The sequence below is a fragment of the Poecilia mexicana genome, unplaced genomic scaffold (genome assembly GCF_051168715.1).
Source record: "Poecilia mexicana isolate PSO_F unplaced genomic scaffold, ASM5116871v1 scaffold_10, whole genome shotgun sequence".
NCBI classification, from domain to species: Eukaryota; Metazoa; Chordata; class Actinopteri; order Cyprinodontiformes; family Poeciliidae; genus Poecilia; species Poecilia mexicana.
The window spans coordinates 10,443,619-10,464,677 of NW_028263379.1; the positions used below are offsets into that span (position 1 = coordinate 10,443,619).

Sequence of the window (21,059 nt, forward strand, 5' to 3'; positions counted from 1 at the left end):
CTGCCCCCTAGTGGTAAAAATATGTACATTAAGTAAATATGAAATGTTTGCATAATTTCACACACAGCCTGATCTGGACTGGGAAAGATTCAGGTAATTCAGAAGATTCTTATATTTGAGTCTTCATATGTAGAGGGGTTTTAACATGTTTGGATTAATTCTGATTTTCAAATACAGCTTTTTTTTTTTTTTGCATAAAAACATCTTTAAACAAGATAAACTATTTGCTTCTGTACACTGATGTACAATCCATTTGCAATTTATTTTGATTTTTATGTAAAATCTTGGTTATGATTTCTAACAGAACTCTAATTGGAATCCAAGCTGGCCCACAGCATCACAGGTCCTCTACTGTACGTAGGTGGGCATGAGTTTCTTTTTATGGACAGACTGATGGGGCTACACTGAGAAAATAAAAGTAAATTGAGTGAAAAAGTAGTATCATGAAAAAGTTGCAATACTACAACTTTATCATGTTTTTATTCTCGTAAACCCGACTTCATCCTTGTCACATAACTCTCATACAACTATATTTTTTTTAATACTATGATTTTATTCTCAAAGAAATTACTTTTTATAACTTTATTCCTGTAATTTGGTTTTTATTTTTTCTTGGTAAGGCCCTAACACTCGGTCATAGTTTTTCTATATGTGTGCATTCATGTTTTGAAGTTATTGAAAAGCTCAGTATTGAGCTTATTTGACAAAAACATGTTAAAGTCTGAGAAGAAATGACCAGCTTTCACATATTTACATTTATGATTATAGGACAAAAAAAATTTTTTTTAGTGTGTAGATGGCTTTTTATGAAACTTCCTGCCCCCAATGTGCCATTTATCTGCTATTTAATCCATAAAGTTATGGATTACCAATCAGAAGTTCCTCAAAAATTAAGATATTTATTAAAATGCCTGGAATACAAGTAGATGGAGGCACAACACTCAGATGATTAATTTTTGCGCACTTTACTGCGCTTTTAATGCGCAATAAAGTGTATAAAGTAAGACTAAGATTGAATGGGAAAACGGAAACAAAGGACCATAAAATGTCTCCACTTCAGTGCAAGGGGAGTTGTTTTGTATTTAAGATACAGTAGAAACAGAGTGAAGCGTGCTTCCACCTCTCTGACCACCGGTCTGTAAAATTAGGAAGTAGCAGCAGGTTATGCTAACAGCATTCCTACGTTTTACAAATGTGTCAAGTAATTGCAGCCCATCTTGTTAAAGTTAACGATACAGCGCCTTGTTAAACATGACAAACTGCTGCAGCTTCGGTTGCAGAACAAATTAAGAGAAGAAACAAAACAAAAAAGGTGAAAATCAACAGTTTATTTTCTCTCTTCAGAGGAATTAGGTCGTGGTGACGAACATTTACATGAACTGTAACAATACCGGGAGGAGGATTTCAGTCTCCTTCGCACACAAAGGAGACGGTACTATTCCAGAGGCACTAATAAAATGAAACCCGGGAAATGTTTTGACTTCAATCAGGGGTGTCCAAACCTTTTGTCATATGGGCCAATCAACAATCAACTAAGCAGTATTGAAATAAATAAGTCAGATTTGCTGCTGGAAAATGATGTGTAAATTATTCTAGATCCAAAACTTAAAAACGGTTCTGCAGATTTTCCTCAATAATAATTATGTAAAATTTCTAGGTATGAATTGAAAGAAAAAATGAATAAAATCAGGATTTAGGTCAATCTTTTTTTGAAAATGCTTGCTGTATTTAGCTAAGTTTATTAAATCAATTAGAAGCAGATTTGGGTGAAACTTTTGAGTAAAAGTTACTGGTTCTTGAAGAGAAAACATGGTTATTTTTTAGCAAATATTTTCTACTGTAAGAAGATTTTATTTGTGATCATTTTATCATCTATCAAATTTGTATCTTCCCTGAACTGAAGTCAGTGGCCACACGCAATCAGTCCCGGGGCTGCAAATGGCCCCCGGGCCACACTTTGGACACCCCTGACTTAAATGAAAAGTAACACAATCACTCAGGATGATGACCGAAACAAAGTGAAGTTCTTCCAACACGGCACAGACGGATACAAAACTACAAAAATAATGCAAAATCGAAGGATTAAAAAATATCTATAGAATCGATCATTGGCAAAAACCCACCGAAAGACAATTTGTTTGAATATCAGGATTCTCCTCTGGGCTCAAGTGCAATAATCTGGCATCAGATACACTGTAACTATATATGGCTTACAAGGTAAACAGGTCCATATGAACTAGACATCTTTCATTAATCAAAACTATGGTACAGCAATATATTGGCAAAGAAAATCTAAAAGACTAAGTAAACTTTATGTAAACAATGGCATACCACTGTACAGCTTATCCTACCATGGTATTTACACGTCAACTTCTTGTACTAGCTAATTCCCAGGTACAAAGAGTTAATATAAAGACGAAAACAACATGGAGGGGGAGACGGGCGCTAGGCAACCGTCTCGTCTACCTGCTAAGAACTGGATCCAGCCGGTTCCAGTTACATCGATTTATACTTTAATATCTAACCGTACATAAGGCAAGGATCGTCACGGAAAGGTGGAGGCATCACATTCGTCTGCGAGGAAGGGGGCCACTGGTTTACCAGGCTGAAGGTTCTTTGGGGTAAATGCACTTTTCAAAAGTTTTACTCGTTTTAACACATGAGATAAAATAAAATCAGAGTGCAACATCATCAACAAACAGGGGGAGAAAATGTGCAAAATCTGCTCTAAAGCAAAGTGACAGTGTTGCAAATTGTTTTGTACAAAGTACAGGGAGATGTACGGGGTCATCACGAGAGACGCCTGACCCTTATTCCAACATACTGTGTGTATATATATATATATATATATATATACATACATATATATACATACAAGGCACTAAGGATAAGATTGAAGGGCCGTCCATCCGGTCTGATGACGTTCTCCTCAGTCCGGTCGGAATATAGGATATTTAGGAAGGAATTCTATAAGAATCACCTGCAGAGAGAAGAAAACGGTTTACAGGAAAACAGCAAAATATTTTATCTTTAAAGCAATGTGTAAGGAATGCAAAGTGGTATTTATGCAGCCATGTTCAATAAATTAGAATATCATCACCTTCCTATAACAATGGCTAAAGTTATTTTTCACCAAGAGATTTTTTTAAAAAACATCTTTTATGAAAAAAACAAAAAGACAGTAAGCATACAGAAATATTCCTACATCCTGAACCTTTTTTTTTTTTTTTTATAATTTCTCACATTTTATTAGGATTTTTTTGCAATAGCTCAACACAAAGTAGTGAATAATTGTGGAGTAGAAGGAAAATGAAGCCTGTTTAGATGTGTGTTTATTCCCTCCAGGTGTAAATAATTTATTGAACTAAAACTTAAGACATATTTGCACATTTAGAAAGTCAAAATATATCTCATTCTTCTTTGCAAATTAAATAAAAGAATAAAAATAAAGGCTATCCAAGTTAAATTAAAAGATAAGTAGACAGATAATGAATTTCTTTGGCATTTCCATCTCCCACACAGCATTCAACACTTAAAAACATCAATATTAAGTCCTTATTGAACTAATCTGTGCAGAAAATAAACATTTTGTAATTAAGATTAAATAAAACACCCTTTGTAAAAATGTTTGACACAAAACTTTTCAAAAACTTGGTTCAAATTCTGTAATAAGGAATGTATTAAGCACCTTATGTTATCCAATTATTAATCAATTAATTCAAATGATATTGATAAGTCACACAGAAAGTATTGAGTTTTTCACACGTTATAAGTATTTTTTTAGCTGCAGTTTTTACTAAAGGAACACTGTTATTACATTTAGGGCCAAAAAGTGTATTATTAGTTTATATCTTCTATAAAAAGGACAATTTGTTTAAATCCAATTAATCATCAGATGACTAAAGTAAAAGTTGCATCTTTGCTGGATCGTTTTGATGCTGATGACACAGAAACCTTATCAGCTAATGTCTGTCGGTGAACTCACATATTCCATCATGTTGCTGCTTTCACATTTTCTCTTGCTGAGCTTCCAGTGCAGCCCTAGCTGGAGGGAGAACAGAGGAGTGAACATCTCCGCCGCTCTTCAGCAGAAACAAAGACACTCAAACACCCCCGACTGAATCACACACACCCACACACACACAGAAAGGAAGGAGAATCTGTCTCAGATCTCCTCTTTAGCGTCGGGGGAATTCAGGAGCAGGACTGTCTGGTCTCGCGGAGGTCAAGCCGTGGCCAGACACCCCGAAGAGCTTCCTTTATTTCACCGCACGGCTACTAGCTGTAATTTGTTGCTGTGAGACAAAACAAAATTAACACGGCCTTTTACTGCCGACCTCGCGGCCCTCAGACCTCTGTGGCAGACCGCAGTTTGCAGAACAGATTAATGATCATTATCCGTCACGATGATGCTCCGCTCGCAGACAAATCATGCACTTCCACACAACAGGCAAATGTACAGGTTAACATCTGTCTCACCTTGTGGTATAATCGGTTATTTTCCCACTCTAACAGCTTCTGGATTGACCGTCTTGTCTTTGGAATAAGAAGAAACAAAAATGAAGAGATGCACGTTAGACGACATGAATCACAGGTCAATCAAACGCTCCAACAGGTAGGAGGAAACTGCCCCCATTTTCAGGATTTATGGACTGAACTCCCCAATTTACCAGCCAGTAATTTCCACTTTGCTGTCAGTAACACAACCTTTAAAAGACGCCACCTTGGGCTGGGAGAGAGAGAGTCGCTACAACTTGAGCATGAGCCGTTATTACCATCAGGATTTAAAAATTAAACCCTGAGAGAAAACACACGTGATTAGGCCTGTCACAATAAGCAATAAATCAACTAATCGCATAATAAATTAGAACAACCTCAATCATTTCTAAATGTATGATTTATCGTTTTTATGTTCTTCTAAAAACTGAATAACAAAAGTCTTCAGTTTAAAGCTTTGGTCTCAACTAGTCTTTTTTATTTTGAAGGACAGTTTTGTTTATAGAGAGACTTAATTCATCTTATTTATTTACTTTGGATAATTAAAATGTCTTCCAGTTCCAGTGTTAAATGTTCATTAGAATTTAAAGTTTATTGATCTTTGAGGATGTGTTTGTGCATTTCATGCTGTTACCATTATATCACTTGAAAATGGTCTCAAACAGACAATATTACTGTTTATCGCAGTAACTTCTGGGACAATTTATTGTAACAGGCGATAAAAATCTTAGGATTAATAGGTTTTCTAAACAAACTAGACCAAAGTGTAAACTTTCAACCAACTTATAAATGATATAATTTCGATCCAGTTTCTCTCCTTGTTGTTTTGGTTGAACAAACATTTGCGTTAACGAGTAAACGAGTCGGTTCTCCATCTCTGATGTCCACCGGACTCATCAGCTGTTTTTCGTTTGGGATTGTCACTGCGCTTTCTGATTCAACAGGCCACGTTTTCACACACGCTGTGATGTCAAGCCAAGACGATCCAACATGTTGAATTTCCTGATTTTAGATCGGAGCATTCCCGACGTTCCACCAACTGGAGCCGATCAGCCTTAACCAGAGTTGGGAAGTAGCATTACATTTACTTGAGTAGGTTTTTTGAAAAAGGAGTAGTTTTACTATGTTGTACTTTTGACTTTTTATTTGAGTACTTTTGAGAAATTTTACTGGATTTTCTACCCACTGAATGAAAAACAAACATGTTTTAACAAAAGATTCACCAGACACACACCTGTAGTTTTTGTAGAAGATTTTTTACTGAAAGAAACTGACTTGGAAAAAAAATATTTTGCCTGATTTTGTTATTTTTTGTAACTTATATGAATTATTATCATTTTGGTTCTTAAAATACCAAATATTCCACTTAACTTTATATTTTGGTCCGTCTGATGATGTAATTTCTAAATATTAAATGTTTAATAACTTGATCAGTTACTCAGTATTTGATTAGACTTTTCACAAAATACTTTTTACTTTACTTGGGTAAAACATGTTAAAGTAGTGCTTCTCTTACTTGAGTACAATTTTTGGATACTAAAGTTAAGATTATCAGCTAAAATTATCGTAAATTTGACCTAAGATTGTCGGGATGAGAACATCTGGATAAAAATCTGGATAAAAATCCTGCCGTATGGTATTTGAGAGCTGATGTCAGGCTGTCAGAGTCGGACTTACTCTCTTGTTGAGGCAGATGACGGGCCACAGACTGCAGCCCACCGTGCAGCAGCAGCACAAACAGCCACAGAGAAGCCATTTCACATTCACTGGCAGGTTCTTCTTTAAGCAGGCGTTCACTCTGCCGATGCTGGTTTTGAATTCCTCTGGTGCTACCTGAAAATAAACAATTATTCAAGTATTGCAGAATTTGAACGACGTAAAACTAAACTATGCCACTTGGAAAAAAAGTTTCTTTAAAATCTTAAATGCAAAATGCATTTATTTGTCACAATACGCAATAAATCAAAAAACATTCTGTGTTAATCAGTGTTAAGTAAAGTTAATGCTTCATGTCCATCTTTTGGGAAGAAAGAAAAGAAAAACTGCCTTCAGTTCTGGATACTTGTTACATCTGATAAACAATAAATAGACATATTTAACTCATTTTTATTTTACTTTTGTTGTGGCTAGATGAATTTAAAATGATGCTTTGCTACATTGTTTTGTCAAAAACAGTAAAATAATCTCGAGATTCTTCCTGCGCTCTGAACGCCACAGCGTTATAGCTGAGTGGAGCTGTTTGCAGAGATTACTCAGACTTATTTATTTTTACTTCTTACTTTTGTAAAGAAACGAGGTGCCAACCCCGTAAGGAAACATCTGAAACAGATGACATCAAAAAATACAGAAGCCTGTGCATTCAAAGTAAATTAAAGTAATGTAAATTAACGTAGCGCTACAAATTAGTTGACAATTATTACAATAATTCATTAAGATTAACCGCTACAGCACTAGAGGAGATGTGCAGCTAAAGAACAGCTGAAAGGGAGAGGGACAGTGCAAGTGTCTCTCAGTGTTGTTGACCTAAAAAGTGCTTAATTGTGCTGAGGAAGGATCAAAGAGCTGGAGAAAACCAAAAGGCTAGATGTTTGCAGATGTTGTCCAGAGATGGGGTCTCTTTATTCTACACCCAGACTTGCTAACTGAGCTCCAGACTGTTCAAGGCAAAGCAGGGAGTCAAAGGAGAGATAAGCTGAGAGCCTGTGGCAGCACTGGCCAAACAACTTGAATGGATGCTCATTCCTCGCCGAGTCTGTACGCCATAAAACAGGGGTCGTAATCTTTTATGACAGGATGCAAAGGTCTCTTTGCAAACAGCTAAAGAACTCAGAATAAAGCCCAGCAGGGTCTGATCTGCACCCTTCAATCATCATAATTGTGACCTCATCCATCACATGTCACCCTGGGTCACAATACTGAAGGTGCTTTTTATTGCCCTACACTTCCCTCGGCCTGCTCTTCCCCCCGCAGCCTTTTTGTGTTTCAGTGTCCGACCCAGGAAGCTCCCCTGTCTGTGGCAGAATCCTCATTTCATTATTTTATCACCTGGAGCTCGACCCTCTGAAAAAAAAAAAAAAAAAAAAAAGAAACAGATGATCCCCCTCCCAGTCGAGCACCAATGGACGGCTTACTCATTGACAGAGCTGGACTGCAGCACATTCAGGCTCTTTTCTGCCACGCTGCCTATAATGCATCTGCATCAGATCAAACCAACCCAGGAAACTTTGAATGGGCCGATCTGGGGAAGTCAGGGCCGTTAAAGGCCCAGCAGAACAAAAGATCCACTGCAGCTTTAATTGCTTAATTCATCCCAGTTGGGTTTGAACAGAAATTAACATGAAAGAGTGTAGTGTCTAAAAACTTTTAAAAAATAATAAGGACAAACCGTACCTTTCCTGTGAGAACAGAGGGAAATTCTGTGTCGAATCTGTTGCTTAATCCAAACCTGGAAAAAAAGAGAAAAAAACATTTGACATGAGAGCTGAAACACAGAGAAGTTGGTGCAGCGATGATTATAATAGTTAATTTAATCATTTCTACAGCTTAATAATGTTAAAAACAGAAAACATGAACAAAAACATATTTTTCCTCATTAGATTAACGAGCTTGTTATTGTACTTTTCCATCATTTACTCAAATTGCAGAAAATATTCAGTCATGTTGCTAAAGATGAACCAATGCTGTCATACTGCTCTGCCAACAATAATGATAAATTATCCCAGAAGTTATTGCTCGAAACAATGTTGTGATTTTGAAGCCATTTTCAAGTAATGTTATGATAATGGCATAATAACACAAGAACATATTCTGAAAGATCAATAAACTTTAAATTCTGATGAATATTTAACACTGGAACAGGAAGATATTTTAAATATCCAAAATTGATCAACAAAACAATAATTAAAATGAATTATGAAATCTCTGTAAACAAAGTTGTCCTTCAAAGAAGGGCTAATTGAGACCAATGCACCAACTGAATACTTTTGTGATCCAGATTTTGTTAGAAAAAGAAAAATGAACAATCATGCAAATGGAAATTATTGGGCTTTAATTACTGAGCCATTAATTGATTTATTGCAACTGGCTTACAAGACACACACCTTCCAAGAACCTCTTTACTATCATCAGTCCGCAAAATATTTTCTCCAAAGTCTTGAGGATCATGAGAATATTTTTGACAAATGTAAGCTGTAGTTTTGTGTTTGGTTTGTTAGAAAGGTTTTTGTCCTGGAACCATGGATGCCATTTTTGCTCCATCTTTTGCTCCTTGTTGGATGAGAGCAGGTTTGGTATGTCACCACTAATAGGAAGGTTTACCATGGTTTAATGTTATCTCTCTTTGTGTATCTCTCCCTGTGGTTCGTTGGCCTCCCAAGAAATTAGAAATGGCTTGGTAGCCCTTTCCAGGCAGACAGATGCCAATGAATTGATGCTTCATCTGTTCTTGGTATTTTTTCAGCCAACGTCCAGCTGTCAGACAGTTTATGTTTGAGTAAATTCTTGGTTTGGCAGTAATCAAGCCTGAGTTTGGGTAATGAAATTTAGATTAGCTTTAAAAAATATGGTTAATAACATAATCAGGTTTGTTAGTTTGTCACCAGGCTGGTTTGAATAGCTCTTTTCCCTTAATTTAAATAATTTTAAAGTTTTAATGCTCATTAAAAACTGGTTGTATGATCTGACATATTTAAGTGTGATGAAAAAGGAAAAGCAGAATACATATTAAAGGGGGGAAATACTTTTGCCTCAGCAAGACTTTTCTGCACAATTATATTCTTACTCACATATTTGCACAATAAAGACTAGTTGTGTCAGCAAATCTAACCACACTGTGATTTGTTTCTGAAATGTTCTGTACCCCAAATAGAACAAACACCCCCTGACAAGTTCAATAAAGTGACAGGGACTGAGTGTATGAAGTGGATGATATAAAAAGATGAAGAGGCAGCCGGTAGTGATGACAAGATGCTGAAGTGAGATGCTTTTTAGCCTTGTTATCACTTAATTAGAGTTTTCAAAGTGCAACAGACTCCATCAGTTGTCCAGGGGGGTGTCTACTCGTAGCCTTTATATTTAAACTTGGTAAAATGTAGGAAAAACTGACAGATTAAGACACTAAGCTCAACTGATAATGTCAGTCCAAAACATTAGATTGACGGCTGCTGCTCGGTGATAAGACTTCTAGCTAACGGTTAATCTCATGTAAACATAACTAACGGGAATACCAACTGCCAGTCCAGGTAACGGTTGCCATGGTGACAAATAGCCGTTACTTTACTGTGCGCTAACTCCTCGACTTCACAGATGTTCAACTGTTTCTGTTGTGTTTTGACGTTAGCTAGTAGTAGCAGCAGGCTAGCCTCAGCTAGGCAGGCTCTGTGGAAATAACAAAGCGACCCCGTCACACAAACAAGAGAAACAAGAGGGGGGGGAAAGCAGAGCGCGGCTTACACGGTGATGTGCCCGGCCCCTCGCATGATCACGGGCTCCGGACAGTATCTTTGTAAGTGCTCCTCGCTCACTACGTGCTCATCGTCTTCGTCTTCTAACTCATAAATGGTATCAAAGTCCGCCATGTTGGGTTGTAAGACGCTCATCATCGCCCCGCTGCGTCCAGATTTACAAGAGCTGGAACCTGGTATGGCAAGACAGTTTGTCATGTAATAGGCAGACTTGGCTCTTTCAAAGAAAAAGAAGATTTTAGAAATATCCTTTATTGTCCTACTGTGTGGGAAGTTGACATAAGGAAGATCATTTTAAATGAAAAAAACAAACAAAAGCAAAACAATAATAGCAGAGTTAGACAGACTTATTGAGTTTGTTAAAGTCCTACAGCTGCTAGGAGAGAAAGGATCTGTGATAATGCTCCTTTGTGCACCTAGGATGCATCAGTCAGTCACTGGAGAAACTCACCAGTTCAACAATAGCTTCATATATAAAGTGGGAGACATTGTCAAACTGTAATGTTATTTTAGCCTTTCAGTCTCCCACCAACTGCAACATGTCAAGGCAGCATATTAGCGTAGCGCTAGCCTTTCTGATGATGATGCAAGCTGGACTCAATACACTAATACTGAGGTTTTTTTATGATTACATGCTTACCATGAGAAACCACTACTCATAAAATCTACCAGCTGATTATCACAAACAAATTTATGAAACTTAAAGTAATAATATCATCTGATAATGACCTTTTTAGTTAATATCCCCCAAATAATTCCCAATATTCAATAACACTCATTATGTACTCCCAATCAATTTTTTTCAACCAAAGATAGAAGTTGTGGGAATGTGCAAAAATAAAAGAGAAGTGCAAAACACCAAAATGGGATGGGGGGCGGGGGGAATGAATAGGGAATATATTATATATCTTATAATTTATATATTATTAACTAATCAGAAGGTAAAACTCATTAACAAAGAAAACCCAATTCAGAACAAAAAGCATAAAAAAGGATTTCTTTACATCTGCTCTTGATGCAAGTCCAGGATATTTGCTCTGTATGGAGAAGATAACTTCGTCCTGCCATCCACCCACAAATGTTTTCATTTGATATTAAATCAGTATTACATTCAGGATGTCACTGTGACATTTCTGGGGCAATCTACATTTAATTTTTTTTGTGCTACAAAAAAACAACATTCATAAAATGCTCTTAGTAATGTTGTCATGAAATAAAGACCATAGAGTAGAATTATTTAAATTTTCTTTATTATTTTCCATCGGCCGACAATTCCAAAACCGTGTAGTGTGAACTGGGCTTTAGATGTGTTTCCATGTACTCATTTTCCAAATACAAACTTCCTGTTTAAACATCTTAAATATTTATTCAGGGATTACACTGTGAAACTTGAAGCAGCTGGAATTTCTGGGGTCATATTTATGAAAGAAATCTTGAAGTATGTAGTGCTTTGTGTTTTCTGAAAATAATTACTAGTGAAAGCTACATTCAAAAATTTATTCGGCACTTCAAATATCACCAGTGCTGCTCTAGGAGAAGAGGATGTATTAGTGACTTAAAACCTGTTGTATATTATTTCTAAAAATGAAATTATTTGCCACTAGAAAAATTACACTAAACGTGCAATGCCCTCAAATGTAAATGTGAACTCTGGTAAAAGATCTATCCAAAAAAAAAGGTGCCATTTGTCCTGGTGAGAGTTTAGATTTGTTTCACCTGCATTACCGTTCCCCTCTTTCTGTGAATGTTGAAAAGATCAACTTTGGTCCTGGTAAGTTGTTTTAAATGTTGTCATTTTTGCTCTATGGATACAGACACAATTATCTGTTTACTTGTTAGCATCTGTTGATTTATGAAGATCAAATTACATAAGCCTCACTTCAATATGCTCTCTTGTCTTTCCCACATTGAGGAATAACTAAAACAAATTGTTTTGGTTTGTAATGTTGTGTCGATGTCATATTTGTACTCCTAAAGACCACAAGCAGAAATACAAGAATCCAATATGGCTGCCATGCATTTAAAACAGGGAAAGTTACAGGGACAAACTATTTTCTTGTAGACCTGATGGATTGTATCTAACTAGAACAGCAAAAGGACACACTGTGCCATGTTTCAGTGCATAGATTGAAAATAAATACAATCGTAGTTGCACATTAATATTTTCAGCTTCCTACAAGAATGCATTCAGCTCTGGTTTATCCCAGATCCAAAAAACTGTCTGATATCAGCAGCAGCTTATAAATGATTTAAAGAGCTCTCTAAAATTCAAATAAGCCTCGCCACTTCACAGAAAGTAGTCTACAAGGTGAGGACATTTAAAACAGCTGCCAACATTTGGCCATCCAGTTACCCTCAGAGCAGACCACAAGATGCTAAAAGAAGTATCCAAAAAACCCTAAAATGTTATTAAAATGTGATTGTTAAAGTAGATCTGCAATCAGAAGCAGATTACTCAAGTTAACTTATCAAATTAAAACATGAGAACCAGTCTGAGGCTCGCCAGAGAGAACAGAAACAAAAACCAGGATGTCTGGAACGTTTTTCTTTGGACAGATTAGTCTAAAATTATTCAACATAATCCAAACATCCAAGGTAAAGAGCCTCATACTGTGAAATATGGAGGTGGAAGACTCATGGTTTGGGAATGCTTTTGCTGCAGCAGGAGCTGGCAAGCTCCACATTACTATAGTGTATTAGAGGCTTCTCAGGGAAAAGATGAGATTAAAGCTGCATCTAGTCCCTAGAACATCACAATGACTCCAAACATGCAGAGATAGCCACAGATTTTAGGGTTAGGGTGTCCTAATCTTTACCTTCAGTCAGAGTAAAAAGTCTTTCGTCTTTTCATAACTGGTGGGAAGGTTATTTTAATAATATTTTAACTTCAGAGGTCTTTCAAACATTAACTTTCAAATAGAAAAAACACAAAAAAGCGATTGAAGTTGATTTGATTATATGGTAAAATGGCCTACCATAAACTCTTGCAACCAGAGCTGAAAAGTTTTATCGCCTCACCGCGCTCGGATTTACAAGAGCTGCAAGTGCTCGCCGTCCATCGTGACAGAAAAACAGTGGAACAATCTTAGAGTTGACACACGGAAGTCCTCCACTCAGACGTAATAAATTAACCCGTTAAAATCCCACAAGGGCAAAGGCTATAGATCAACTTATTTCTAAAATAACAAGCCGCAGTTAACATGTCAAATTGGAAAAAGTGGAGCAAGCAACACCTCGAATAAAGCCGAATCTTTTTTCCAACACTGAAATTACACATTTAACATAGACAGAAACATTTCTAGACTTTATAATCTTTAAAAATTGAATTGCAGTCTCTATTGAACCTCATGCTAATTTCTTTGCACCACATTTGATTAAAAATCACTGATCAGCGAAAGATGCCTCGCAATGTAATGATTGAATTTATTGGAGCAGATTTGTTTCTCACACTTGTTTTGGCCAATAGAAAATAAGAGTTCAAACATATTTTAGGTTAGGTCTAACTCTGTTATTGTATTATTTAAAAAAAGGAAATAAAAGGTGATACATTTTGTACAAAAACACTTTATTTACATTTATAAAGTTGCCATTAGACGACAATATACCCGCATCATTAAAAGCTGCCCTTGTGCTAAAAACAAGTGGAAAATGATTTGTCAAGTAAACGCATCGGTTCAAACTTTACCGGAATGACTCTTTTCTTCTTAAATTTTATCAAGCACATACACTTCCTCACAAACAAAGCACCATATTTATGTCTTATAAACTCACAAACAATTTAAAGATTTTTTTTATTATTGTTTTTTGTTGACTTTTTTTTGGAGTTGAAAAAAAAATTTCCCACTTCATTAGAACTATTCTATTAAAAGTAATATTTCAAGAGCCTCCAGCATGTCGTAATACAAAACAAACAAACAAACAAACAAACAAAAAAAATAGCAAAGCGGGTTGGGAGTTCGGATCCTTCTGCTGCCCATCAAGTGTCCCGCATGTCAGCGTGTTGGAGTGCTCAGTTTAGGAGAGGTGGCGGACCGGACGGTCCGCATTTGGACTGTTCTACTGAGTCACAGTCACCTGCTGGATATTCCTGATAGACGGCAAGGTGTTCATTCCCTGAGGAGGATACAGAGAGCTGTGGATCTCCGTGGGACTGAGGGAGCCCGGCACCGGCAGAGGGCTCACCGAACCCGGGTCACTGTGCACAGACCCGCTGCTGCCGTCGGACTGACCCAATTTCTTCTTTATCAGCTTCCTCTCTTTGGCTCTGCGGTTCTGAAACCATATTTTCACCTGAGAAAAGACACAAACAGTGACATTCAGCACTAAAAATATTATATATTTAATATTATATTATATTACATTATATTATATTATATTATATTATATTATATTATATTATATTAGAAGATAGATAACTCTTCTTCTTTTGAACATGTAAAACCACTTCATATTTCACTTTACATTTTTGTAATTGAGTAAAATCTATAGCTTGTTAGATTGTTATATTTCCTTCGGTTTCAATATAGTAAAAATAAATTGGGGTTTTGGCGTAAACTCCAAATATTTTCGTAAGATTTTCCAAAGTTTTTGATAAAGGAAAAAAACAAACAAACAAACAAACAATACTATACATATATTTAAAATCTCTTTTAAGCCATTTTTGTCAAAAACAATAAACAAGATAAATCCTAACATCCAGTATATTTGAAGGAACAATACCATACTCTGTTAAGGCAGTATTTAAAATGAAATAAAAACAGATGGATATTAGAAAGCATGCATTTATCATAAAACTTTTTCTTAAACTTGCATAGGATGTAAATAAACGAATCGAGATTCTTAGAGAGGACGTTTTTTTTTAATGAAATAATGTAAATGTTAAAAACAACCGGCGTATTATAAGCATTTGTTTTGAAACTGCTCAAACAGTTGAATAATAGTTCCCTGAATTTTTAGAGGAAATTTTGCCATATTTTATTAAGTCTTTAAAAAATAAAATAGCTGAAGTACGCTATATCTGATGCTAATCATTTTCCAAGCCTCTTCTAATGTCATATATTTATGTCTAAAATCTGTAAAATTGTTCTTTTTCTGCTTCTCTGCAAATAAACTAAGTAAAATCAGAAAAACAAAGTGATAGAGTTGTGAGGACACATTTTTCTGCTATGAATTTTAGAAATGCCACATTATTTTCACATTACAGCCAATATTGTCAACGTTTTTATCAAGCTTTGGTAATAATTTGACATATTACACCTCTTCTGAATGGATCAACATTACACATAAGAGTACTTTTATGCATACCTGTCTTTCCGACAGACCCAGGTTGACAGCCAGTTCGGATTTCCTCCTGATGGTGATGTATCTGTTGAAGTGAAACTCCTTCTCCAGCTCCAGCCTCTGATGGTCTGTGTACACTACCCTGTATTTCTCCTTCGTTCTTGTTTTACCTGAGAACAAGACAAATTGATACGGTGAGGACAAGAAGGCTTTCTTTATTTATTTGTTTTCATCTGAATGATCGTGAGTCTGCAGACAGCTGGGCAGGCTTGCGTATCTGGACCGGCCAGGCCTATCTGAGCGCCGCATCGTTATTCAGCCGCGTCTGAAATCCACATCTTCTCCTCAGATACGCAAATTGAGCTGCTTTTGATCTGGTTCTGATGACGAAGTGAATTTCAAAGAACCAGGTCTCGATTTTCTCTTTGATATTAAGCGAAGACTGAAGTTAGGAACAAATATGTGGAAATTAACTGTGAAACAACTGAATTTGTTTGATTTATTCGTCTTTAAATTGAGCTATGAAAGAGAAATTAAGTAAATTAAAATGTAAAACAGTTTATTTAGAAATATTTAATATTGAGACAGTTTAACAATCTGCTTATTTTATTTCTGCATAAACGCTCCCAGCTGCGTGTGTGTGTGTGGAAAAAGCCGAGAAAAAGTGACTCTTCTGGGCGAAGTAGTGACTCTGGGGAAGGAATCTGGCGCACATCAAAGTGGATATGACTGGCAGCGATGGAAGCAGCAAACAATGTAACAAGGAAGTCAAGCTCACAACTCCAGAAATAATGACATTAACATCACAACTGGACACGGCGCCGATTCCTCACACCTTTTCTTTTTTATTTTAATTCCCACCCACAACAGCAGAGAGAATAGTTGTCAAAGCGGTAGGATAATTACATTTATCACTTATATTCGTGTCCATAAACACCAGCTAGATAGATTTATTCTCGGGGATCATTTCAGAGGTTATGGGAGATGGCTTGCGGCTGCGTAAAATCCAGATTTCTGACGCAAAATGGAGGCCTACGTCTGTCCAAGATGACGCTCTCACCTGTAGAAGATGCTTGTGCAGTTTTGCTCATCCACTGGTATGAATTGCGCCTTTCTCTCTCAGGAGAAAGCTGTGCAACAGTAACGTTGTCCGGCGGCGGCTGCAGCACCGCAGCTCCGGGGGGGTGCATGTGACTGTACTCGGACGAACAGTAAGGAACTTGTCCAGGAGAAGAGTTGTTCATGGGGGGAGGAAGATTGTTAGGAGGTCCAAGACTATATGCACCCCAGTCCTCTCTCGGGGCGCCATATGAGGGTCCCCAACTGGCCCCGGATTGTGCGTGGGTGTCCATGTTTGGCACATGATGGTATCCTGTAAAGTCAGGGTACTGTGGAGACGAAACGAAGTTCTGTGGAGGAAGATTGATGCTCGATCTTCTTACTGGCCCTTGGTGATACATCCCGCTTTCTTTATCCAGTAAGTATCCAACGTACATATTTTGTACAAAAAAAAAGGTTGGAAAGGTTTACTTTTCAGCAGCAGAGGGGAAAATGCAGCCAATCTCACGGCGACATTTTGACCCTGCCAACTGTTAGCGTCGATCCTTGCGCTCTTTGTAGTCCAAATGGTTTCCCAGTGTGAAATGCAGTTTGTCTCCAGCTTTACATGATGCGTCCAAATGACAAGAAGTTAAAGGTACACTGCGGCCTGCCTGAGGCCGGCCAATTCTTCGATCCTCGCAGATTTACATCTAAATGGAAGTGACCGGTGCTGCAGGCCCGAATGTCCCTTGCGTCTGTCCTGCAGCGCGTCATCCTGTGACAGTGGGCCTATCCCGAGCACGGGTTATCCGCTCCATGAATAAATTATCACCAGGGCCTATCAGCTGCACACACGGGCAATAAAACAGGCCTGCACGTCCACACACGTAAACAAGGAGGCCTGTGCGTAATTACGCACAGATTAACTTTTACAATAAATAGCTTGTTAAAATAATTTACCTTCGTTGCTTAGGATTGGTGACTATTTAAACTTTTATCACTCTGAATTAAAACGAAACCATGTTTGAAATTTTACTGTGAGAACCGTGACCACGCTTCACACGTAAACCCGGACTTATATGTCAGGATATTCACTTGCAAACGAGGTGCAAAGTATGAGAGACTTTTTCTTGTTTCGTATTCCGTTCACACCTCAAGGTCGCACTTCACAGCTAATTCCGGTTACAAGGAAACTCCTGCAGCCTCCTCTCCTCCTCCCAGAGACAAACAGTGGCCGGTGGCACCATCAGTCACTGCTGTCCGCTCAAACTGCTTTTAATCTGGCGCTTCACAAAAAAAAGAGAGATGCGTTTGAATTCAATTATCGACTGAAACATTCAAGCACATTTTTAAGGAGGTGCGCATTAATCAGTCATGTTATCCTTCTTTAAATCACGGCCTACTTGTTTATTGGTCACAAAAAGTTTATGAGATAGTAAAAGTGAGATGGTGCACACTGATCTGCAGAGGCATCTTTTAAAAGAGCCACGCATCATTTTACTTTTTTCTTTTTGACATTTTCCCCACAATTTTCTTTAATTGTTAGTTGCAAAATAGCTGCACACGAAAGCATAAATGTGTGCATTTTAGACTAAAACTGCAGAATAAAACCTCGAATAAGCCAATTTTAACAATATAAATTTATTTTCAACGTGTTTTCCGTCCAGCCTCTCTCACTTCGATAGATTGTGTTATTTTGTGATCAGGGTATTTTTTTATTTTTATTTTTTTTGCAGTTTTCACACTTCATGAAGCTTTTTGGACCAAACGATGCCCCCTTGTGCTGACTGATCACGGAAGCACATTTTATAGTCAGGCTCACAGACGTTGATGAAAGGTGGAAAATATGTTATTTTAATTTGGTATATTTATCTGAAAAGAACCCCATATTAGATTTAGAAAATCTAATTTAGATGATCAAAATCTAAATTTGGGGGGTCCTTGTTAACCTCCACAGTCCACTCCAAGTCCAGTCCATCACCTTCCAACCAAATAAATAAACAACAAACAAATAATGGTTTATTTATTTAAACATCTAAACATTCAACATGTTTAGATGTTAATGTAATGAAAGCCTGAAAATGACGTACATGACTTAAAAATACAGGCATATCTCAATAAATTACATTATAATAAAATAAGTTAAAACTATTTTGATAATTAAATTTAGGGAGTAAAACTCACAGGAAACTTTAACAGCAGTATTTTTGGTATTGTGGACAGTTCCCAAAAGCTTCTGGGGGAAAAAAACCCTCAGTGCGACAGGTGTCATGCATATTCTGGATTCATCTGTGTTGTTAATGCTCAGACTCTGGCTGCAATCGATGCCTCATGAATCTCTTGAATGGTCTTTGTCTCATAATCTTCTAAACGTTTTATCTTTTGCCTGGACCCTTTTTTTGCCAAAGTTTTTCCTTCCACTAAATTTTCAGTTAATACACTTGGATACAGCAGATGGAAAACTGGAATTCCTTCATTGTTTTTTCTTTCTTTTTTGTTTTACAATCCTTTGGTTTAGTTAAAATAATCTGTTATTTTCTGTCCGTGAAGAACAGTAAAACAGTGCAACACTGCCATCAAGTGATAAAATTAAGGAACTGCATAATGTCTCTTTTCTAACGTCTGGATCTGCTTCAGCGCAATAATTTATTGTGAAACATCAGTCAGTGGAGTGGAATAATTACATGAATAGTTTAATTTGCTTGTTTTTTTGTTTGTTTGTTTGTTTGTTTGTTTTTTAAGTCGGAGCTCCATTCTCCTCATTTAATGAGTACAGTATAATTCACAGATGTTTGAGAAGTGACCACAGGAAAGGAGGCAAACTAGGAACATCTGCGGCTATTTTTAGACAAATAGTTGACACACAGGCACCAGTGATGAGTTTTAATCTCTAATATAAAACATCTGCATAGAAAGACGTGGAAACACGAGCAAAGTACTTTGTTTATGGGCTGTTTTACTGACAGCAACAGACTCAAATATTCTTTCTTCCTTTAATTGCTTACAGTTTTTGTTGTGTAATATACTCCATCAATATGTAAATTATTGTTAGAGATAAACATGAGGAAATGTTACTCTCAAAGAAGTGTATTACAGAGAGAGAAAATATGTCATGTGCTTGTTTTTTACTTATCAGATTCAAAATGTACGTAAACTACACAAAATTTGTTATCAGCAAATCAAATAAGTAAACAAACTAATTAGTAGACAAAAAAAAAAAAAGAACAGCGCTTCAAGAACATCTTGTACAGTCATATTTTAAAACAGAAAAAAGAGAAAACAACAACCAGTTGGCCGCAGTGGAATTTACTCATTCTGACGAAAAGAAATGATTTTCTGAGAAATATTTTTAGATGTGGGTATGTGGGGTTAAAACAACCCCAAACAGTCTGTGTGCTGGATGTTACTGATTAAATAAAGGAGTTGCAGCTGTCTGGCTCACTGGTGGAAGACGCTACAAGGCAGGGGTGGAAGCCTGGGTGGTTCTGGGTGTTAATCGACGTAGCTGGCCGTAAAAATCAAATCATCCGCAGACTTTCCAGTTTACATGTCGGTTTGTAGGGGAAGTATTTCTGTTGCAGCAATTTGGACTTTATTGTTGTTTTGTAAATATTTGAAACTTCCTTATTGTCGAAGGGAACATCTGAATCCACATGTTGATTTACTAACAGGTTTGTAAAGCAGACAGATTAAAGAACCTATTTGATCATTTTTTTTTTAGTTTTTTTTTTTCTTTTCCTGTTTCTTCTTCCTGGTTGGGATTCTGAATCCGATACAAATCTAATAAAACTTAACTTTGATTATTTAATTTGTTATTGTGATGATTTTTTAAAGAGGCAGGTTTACGTAAAGTCAGCATGTTTGAGATTTACATTGTATTATAAAGTTATTCCCTCATCAAAAACCTTCCCTTTAGTGTTGCTTTTATTCCTTCATGGATGTTTGAGAAATCCTGTCATCTCCATGGCAACCATTCAGCTGTGAAAAACGCCTGGGTGGACGTAGCTCCGCCTTTAAGACGCAGCTCCTCCTCAGAACTGCAGTTTCCAAGCTTCTGAGTTTCTGCTTCACAGAGCAGCCCTCACCCAATCAGCTCCTTCAGACTAGCCAGGAGCAATTAGCAAACACCTGGTGGAACTGCTGTTCTCGTTATAGGAGGTACTTATCAGTGAAACGCTGGTAAAAACGTTGTTGAAGGGTTAATAGAGGAGCCATGTTGTGATGACTTCCTGAAGGCGGAGTTTCAGAGTGAGCAGGACTTTTTAAAGACACAGAGGCTCAATTTCAAGGGTTTGAATTTCTTTTAAGTAATATTTGTGACATTATGTGTCTGGAAAACACTTAATACTGCCCTTTGAACTTTAAACTTTGCGGATGCAGAAACATTTGATGCTGAAGTTGAGCTGTTTTTGCTCCCACACACACGGAGCAGTGAACACCAGTTCACCCTATTGTTTACCTTCCTGGTAGGGGGTAAAGGAGGCGTACTGAGTGCTCCTGCACTAGCAGGAGCTGGGGACCAGACGCTGCAGCCATAGTGGCATCATTAATGCAAACATGATGGAGCTGTGTTGTTGCTCAGATGCATGTCTGCAGCTGTGTTAACGCCTCTCTCTCTCTCTCTCTCTCTCTCTCTCTCTCTCTCTTTCTCTCTCTCTGCTGCTTCTGTCTGCATGTTTGGTGAATTTAAACAAAATGTGCAGCAGCAGATCCTCACGCTCCTGTTTCCAGCCTCAAGCTGTTTGTTATTGCGCGGCGACTGGTGTTCCCTTCTCCTTT

General features: G+C 37.2%; 2 protein-coding genes across 2 annotated transcripts; both read right to left on the reverse strand.

The window, feature by feature from the left end:
- Nucleotides 1-1,313: 1,313 nt before the first annotated feature.
- chic1 (cysteine-rich hydrophobic domain 1) lies at nucleotides 1,314-10,112 on the reverse strand. Its single transcript, XM_015001538.2, has 6 exons — nucleotides 9,949-10,112; nucleotides 7,888-7,942; nucleotides 6,175-6,330; nucleotides 4,480-4,536; nucleotides 3,986-4,045; nucleotides 1,314-2,980 (listed from the first exon to the last, which is right to left on the reverse strand). Exons 1-6 carry the CDS (start codon nucleotides 10,095-10,097, stop codon nucleotides 2,930-2,932), a joined length of 528 nt encoding a protein of 175 aa, XP_014857024.1. The 5' UTR covers nucleotides 10,098-10,112; the 3' UTR covers nucleotides 1,314-2,929.
- A 3,537-nt stretch (nucleotides 10,113-13,649) lies between these two features.
- cdx4 (caudal type homeobox 4) lies at nucleotides 13,650-16,735 on the reverse strand. The gene is made up of 3 exons (XM_015001412.2): nucleotides 16,300-16,735; nucleotides 15,264-15,409; nucleotides 13,650-14,249 (listed from the first exon to the last, which is right to left on the reverse strand). The coding sequence occupies exons 1-3, from the start codon at nucleotides 16,733-16,735 to the stop codon at nucleotides 14,016-14,018; spliced, it is 816 nt and encodes a 271-aa protein (XP_014856898.1). The 3' UTR covers nucleotides 13,650-14,015.
- Between the last annotated feature and the right edge of the window lie 4,324 nt (nucleotides 16,736-21,059).

Excerpts from the sequence above, each read along its gene's own strand:
- cdx4 (XM_015001412.2), bottom strand. The coding sequence starts at position 16,735 with ATGTACGTTGGATACTTACTGGATAAAGAAAGCGGGATGTATCACCAA. Across the intron at positions 15,410-16,299 it reads TGCACAAGCATCTTCTACAG|GTAAAACAAGAACGAAGGAG; the intron begins GTGAGAGCGTCA and ends TCTTGTTCTCAG. Across the intron at positions 14,250-15,263 it reads TGGGTCTGTCGGAAAGACAG|GTGAAAATATGGTTTCAGAA; the intron begins GTATGCATAAAA and ends GTCTTTTCTCAG.
- chic1 (XM_015001538.2), bottom strand. The coding sequence starts at position 10,097 with ATGATGAGCGTCTTACAACCCAACATGGCGGACTTTGATACCATTTAT. Across the intron at positions 7,943-9,948 it reads GGGGCCGGGCACATCACCGT|GTTTGGATTAAGCAACAGAT; the intron begins GTAAGCCGCGCT and ends CTTTTTTTCCAG. Across the intron at positions 4,537-6,174 it reads TCATCTGCCTCAACAAGAGA|ACAAGACGGTCAATCCAGAA; the intron begins GTAAGTCCGACT and ends CTTATTCCAAAG.